The sequence below is a fragment of the Carassius auratus genome, chromosome 20 (genome assembly GCF_003368295.1).
Source record: "Carassius auratus strain Wakin chromosome 20, ASM336829v1, whole genome shotgun sequence".
NCBI classification, from domain to species: Eukaryota; Metazoa; Chordata; class Actinopteri; order Cypriniformes; family Cyprinidae; genus Carassius; species Carassius auratus.
The window spans coordinates 4,623,518-4,630,018 of NC_039262.1; the positions used below are offsets into that span (position 1 = coordinate 4,623,518).

General features: G+C 34.9%; 1 protein-coding gene across 2 annotated transcripts; it reads left to right on the forward strand.

Annotated features, from left to right (window-relative positions):
- Positions 1-1,090: 1,090 nt before the first annotated feature.
- Positions 1,091-5,706, forward strand: pax1b (paired box 1b). Of its 2 annotated transcripts, none has more exons than XM_026290555.1 (5): positions 1,091-1,343; positions 2,281-2,886; positions 3,747-3,880; positions 4,454-4,649; positions 5,217-5,706. In XM_026290555.1, exons 1-5 carry the CDS (start codon positions 1,334-1,336, stop codon positions 5,285-5,287), a joined length of 1,017 nt encoding a protein of 338 aa, XP_026146340.1. In that variant the 5' UTR covers positions 1,091-1,333; the 3' UTR covers positions 5,288-5,706. The 2 variants fall into 2 exon arrangements, with proteins under 2 accessions (XP_026146340.1, XP_026146339.1); XM_026290554.1 differs by having other exon boundaries at positions 1,093-1,343; positions 5,214-5,706.
- The last annotated feature ends 795 nt before the right edge of the window (positions 5,707-6,501 follow it).

Genomic DNA, 6,501 nt, shown 5'->3' on the forward strand with positions numbered 1-6,501 from the left:
AATAAAATATAATTTACAGTAGGGTGCCACTTAGTTTATTATTTTGTGCGAAAGGCAAAGAAAAACACCCAATAAACGTGTGATTAAGTATATACGTTGTAGGGTGTTTTGAAGCACGTTTCACTTGCTGCTTGTAATTCCTAAATTCACCACAAGATGACGATACTGTCATACTTTTTCTCGAATTTGAGACCAAATTCCCACTGTGTCTGTGACAGTTCATGCAGACTCACCTTCACTGTAAATAGCATTTATAACATCTTCGTTTCCGTCCTTTGACGTTACATTAACAACAATATTTGTAATGTGCATTCAATTTTTTTTTTGTTTAGCAGTTTGTTTTTCAGAGTTTCTAACTTTCGTAATTAAGTTCAAAGCAGTGGAAAAAGTTCAAAGAGTTTGTAACTGCAGATTGCAATGTTGGAACACCAAGTGTTTACTTTTTCTCTGTCACTTTTAAAATGCTTAAGCAACTAAAATGCTTAATATTTTCCTAATTTTAAGTGGGTCTACAAACCTTTTCGTGCGCCTGATGTAAAAGGGAATTATAATTAAACTTGAAATAATGTTTATATTTATTTAATTACATTTTAATTAGAATTTATTGGGTGTAAATTTACAATTTAAATTTAATTTAAATAGTAAATTATCAACATAGAATATAATTTGTATAGAACTTTTATCGAATTATTTTAAATTATATTTTATACAATTATATTAATCAATATTTGTATAATATATTATATGTTATATAATAATACTTTTACAATATTATATTGTTTCAAATTGGAGTTTCACACTTGACATCGCGTTGTCCGCATATTTTAATACATCGTTTTGTTTACATAAGGCTCCAAAAGGTAAAGTAAAGTCTAGACAGAGGTAAAATATGCATGCATTATACTGGGTTATTAGATATAAATTCCCACTTTCATTTCAGTTCATTTGAATATATTAAAATATTTTCAGATAAGTTTTCGTATGAAGGCGCTCCTAAAATGGCAGGAAAAGTACATTTTGATGCCGCATATCCGTGATGGGGCAGATCCTGAGAGCCAGAGGATCGGGGCGGAGTCACGCGCTCTCTTCGTTTGATTGATGCTTGTGACGCTCAAATTGAGCGCACGAGCCAGTCTACTGGACGGACGGACTTTCTTAAGTGGATCAAAGATTACTGTAAAAAGCTTCTCAGTCCTAAACTCAGACACTTCAGCCGTAAAAAAGAGGGAGAGGGCAGTCCTTAACGGGAGACACGGGGAGAGCCCTCCAGCGCTGCACGAGACTTACAGCAGCACCGTTAAAGGTTAAAGGAGCACTGTAGGGAAATAGCACTATGCAAATGGGTAAGTTCCTCTTGATCTGTTAGAGCTAGTCAGAATGACGCCTCTGAGACAGGAAAAAAGATTAATAACAATATTAATAACAATACACTCTTTAAACCAAAGGTTCGTATTGGCATCGATGGTTCCATAAGCAATATTTATAATCTATGGAATTTTTACGTTACAAAGGTTCTTTTCACTTTTAAAATGTAAAGAACCTAAAGAAACCTGTTTGGTTTATTTTAAAGAGAGTATATGCACCTACACCGTTCAAATCATGTATTTCGTGTAAATACTATGTGTCTTTGGATGCTTATAGAGCAGAAATGGCACAAAACTTTTTATGCATCTAAATATTCGATAGCTCAAACATACGTTACATTAGATTAAATTCGATCACTTTACATCCATGCGCTTTTACTATTAAAATAATTATTGATGTTTTTAAGATCTACAGTTTTTGTCTGAATTTTCCATTAGCTAGTCCATGTTTTTGTTCCCCATTTCCCAATTGATAACCGCCAGAAAACCCCTTGAATTTCAAAGAAACCATTTAGTAAAATTGTCCATAATAATAGGCTACATATATGTTTAAGATTATTTGTGTTATCATGGAGCTTACATTTTTTGTGTGTTTTTTTATTATTATTTTGAGCGATGATTTAATTTACATTTCAGCCGGAATGGTGCAATTAATGCAGCTAAACTACAATCTAAAAAAATAAGGTTCTTAATCAATGGTTCTAAAGAGAACCTTACAAATCCATGCAACGTTTCAAATACAGAAAAGGTTCGAATTAAATTTTTCGAACGTTCATCAAAATGATTCTTTTCGGAACTGTTCACCAAAAGGTTCTTTGGAATCCAAACCATATGACATCATTGCAAAAACACACTTTTGGGACCTTTATTTTTAAGACCTCGAATATGTTGAATGTAGAGTTTTTGGTTGTTGCAGATCAGACGTACGGGGAGGTGAATCAGCTCGGCGGGGTGTTTGTGAACGGTCGGCCTCTTCCTAACGCGATCCGGGTCCGGATCGTCGAACTGGCGCAGCTCGGGATCAGGCCTTGCGACATAAGCCGACAGCTCCGGGTCTCTCATGGCTGTGTGAGCAAAATTCTGGCCAGGTACAACGAGACCGGCTCCATTTTACCGGGTGCTATCGGTGGGAGTAAACCCCGGGTCACGACGCCAAACGTGGTGAAGAGCATACGGGATTACAAACAGGGCGATCCTGGAATATTCGCTTGGGAAATACGCGACAGACTGCTGGCCGACGGAGTGTGTGACAAATATAACGTCCCCTCTGTGAGCTCCATCAGTCGCATTTTGAGAAACAAGATTGGGAACCTGTCTCAGCCGAGTCAGTACGACAGTAAACCCTCTCCTCCGCAGATCTCGTATAATCCCATGTATCCGTATTCATACCAGAACGCCATGTCTCCAACCGGCTCCAAACTCGGCAGTCCTCCGGCTGTGTCTGTCAGCCTGTCCCGGGCCTGGCCCTCCGTTCACACCGTCAGCAACATTTTGGGAATACGGGCTTTCATGGACCCCGCAGGTAATCCTCCTTCTGGATCATCGATAGCCTTCAATATCCTCACACTCTTAAAAATAAAGCTTCTTTATTGGGCTCAATGGTTCCACAAAGAACCTTTTCCATCAATGGAACATTTTCATTCCACAAAATGTTCTTTAGAATATTAAAGTGTCCATCACTCCGTAAGAAGAAGAACACAAGGTTCTTCAGGGAGCCAAAACTGGTGACATCGATGTGGAAACCCCTTTTGGAAACCTTTATTTTTAAGAGTGCATTACTTTTTTTATTCGATTAATTGGAATATTATTAGATATAAAATGTATCTGCTATTGTAATTTTAATGTCTCACCAGTTTATCACCCAGAGCGAAATTCAGATGCGAAGTAGGACAGAGTGTTTGTATGCAAACTCAAAATGAGTGAGATCTTTGGGAAATCTTTTCTGCATCTGGAATATAAGTGTTGCGCTGCTTCTGCACTCTTGTTGTGCTCCTTCTGCCTTTTGGAGAATAAAAAATGACTGATGCTATTCTGTAGGTTCTTCAGATCAGTGTTTAAAAGCATGAATGCAGAGAATAAAAGAAAAGGTTTTCTTAAAGCATCATGCATAGCTGTGAACTAATTTGAGTTAATAAACTAAAAACTCGAACGCTCTCACAATAGTCTGATAATGCACTAGTAGTGTTTCTGTTTTAAACGTGACCAGTGTTGTTTGCATAAGAAGCCCGTATCATTTTCAGACTGAGCCAATTTGAAGTTCAGTTCTTTAGGTTTTCTCCAAGATTATAATAATAATCAACAGTTATTTGATTTGTTGATGTTTTTGTTTACGTGCAGCAACTGCAACTATTAAACGAGTTTTATTTTTATTAATTTTTACAGCTCTTGCTGGAACAGAGAGTTACCAGCAGAAAATGGAGGACTGGACGGGCGTTAACAGACCTTCATTTCCTTCCGTTCACGGAGTCAACGGGATCGACAAACCTCCAATAGAAAGTGACATTAAGTACACACAGGTAATGGAGGTCTACTGGTTTATTTATTTTAGCATATGCATAATTTACGCGGACATGTTTAATTTCCAATTTGGATCACAATATAAACAAACATTCTTGAAAGTAAAAGTTATATGGGTGTTTTCTCAGAAAAAAAAACATTCTTGGTTCTCCAAAGAATATTTCAGAATAATAATAATTATTTTTTTTTTTTGTATAAAGATCATTTGAATAACTTTAAGAATTTTTTTCCACTGTAAAGAACGTTTTATGCATTAAAAAGGTTCGATGGATGTTAAAAGTCCATGGCTTCTAATGACTAATCTGTTTATTTAAGAGTTGGAGAGGTCTGTGTAAATGTTTCTTTTATTTTTTTCATTCATAATTTAACTAAATTGAGTCAAATTGGATCTTGTGAGCTTCATGGAATGATGTTGTTCTTATTAAGAGTTCATAATAAAAAAATGATCACTAGTTGGTTAATTGCATTTCATTTTCTCATATTATTTATTTATGTATTTATTTTATTATAAATTATTTGTTGTCGTTCTTTTCGTTGCAAATATAAATATAAAGTTTATTTTTTATTTTTAGGGTTCATCAAATTTATCGGCGTATGTTCCTGCGTGCGCATACTCCGCCACTAATCAGTACGGCGTTTACGGTGGACACGCCGGTAACTACGGGCACTGGCAGTCTCAGGGCGCGAGCCTCACCCATCCAAACACCGGGACCATGATACAGAGCCCTATGCACACCGCCATATCATTCAAAAACCCGCCCAGAGAAGGTGAGACTGAACCCTCAATCATTTACATGAAAACATGAACAAATGAAATAAATAAAAATAATATGCACATATGCATTTATAGCTTATATGATATAATAATAATGCAATATTAAAAATGCATGTATTTTATGTGTAAAACGTTAAAAATAAATTATTAACAGAGCAGTTTTGTTAAGAAATCATTAAGTTTAACTTTTTTATAGAGAAAAATAAAAAGCAGTCGCTCGTGGTTAAACGACTTTCCTGCATAAACCATCATATTTATTTATATTTATATTTATATTTCAATTTTGTGCATTGAAGTGTTTTATTTTCCATTTTATGTTATTTAGCTCATGTGTATTGCATTATTTCCTTGTGTTGCTTATTATTATTTTAGACCGATTTCAATGAACTTTTAAGACATCTGTGGCCTTTCACTGTCCCACAGCTGCCAGTTTGTACCTTAGATGTACCCCAAACAAATAAAGTGATGCTGTAAGGGAAGTAGTAGCCTTTACAAACAGCTGAAAGGCTCATTTACACCTTGTTTGCTACATAAACACCTCTCTCTTTTGGCTCCAGCAGAAAGAAAGAGTCCTCTGAGCAAACAGCAGCATGAGGGTCTGAACGGCGTTCATGGACTCTCAGAGTCATAAGAACACAAAGACCACCTGAGAAAAATAACTCTCATCTGTTCATCCTTCATGTGCAGCTTCAAGTAGTCACTCAGCAGTAAGTTCTGGATAAAACACACCTGAATGTTTCACACCATTATAGAAAAGTGGGATCTGGAGCTGTGGAAATACCACAGAGGATTTCTGCAATATTTGCAGTAGATTTTTTTTCTAGTTCTTTGGTGCAAATAAATTTAGCGTCAGGCTGTTGTTATAAATGGGCTGCAATTTGTTTGAATATTTTCTTGTTAGCAAAACAACATTGTTAGAGGGGATATGAAATTAAACTGTCCATGTCATTGCATTTTCTTGTCTGTTTGATTATGAATGGCATATTGAGTAATACTCATCTATTTTTATCATTTCAATTTCTGCTTAATAAAGGCATGTCAAAAGTCTTCAATGGCTGATTTCTGCTCAAGAGTCACAGTCTAGATAACATGTTTACAGAGAGATCATGTGGGATTTTGCTGTCGATGTTTGACAACCATAAAAATAAACAGACGGACGATCCAATCAAACTGGTGCAATCAGTTTATGTGACCTGGATGTAAAAGTTTAAGAACTTTTATAAACATAAACTGTGCAAAATATTTCCAATAAATTAATTAGTGAAAATAACAATTTAATAAATGAAGCAAGTAACAAATGAGATGCATTAAGAAAAAGAAAGGCCAGTAAAACAACTATCTAATAGATAAAACAAACTTTGAAAAAGCTAACGAAGAACAGACGAAAAATGCATCCGCACTCATATTTCCAGACCTTTATATATATCAATATTTATTTATTTATTTTTTTAAATGTTGAACTTGAATTAATACACTTTTATTTGCAATTTTAATATATTTAATATTTGTAATTGATTTTTAATTTATATGCTACTTATTAAAGGCTTACTATAGGCTGCCTAATTCTCCGATGCAAACTAATTTTTGATGTGTTCATTTGGAGTAAGCTAAACCTGGTTTATTTGATATCGCCTTTCCACTTATTAGTTGTTTGATTTTCCTAAAAAATATCTATAATAAAAGGCATATTATAATTATTATAACTAAGCCAAAAAGTTAGGCTTTATGTTTTGGCAATTTAGCGAATTTTTAGGCTCAGCGATTTGATTTTGGTATTTAAGTGTTTGTTAAATCTGCAGGACCTAATTCAGCGCTTCAAAATCTCGAGATATCTTTTTGTTATTT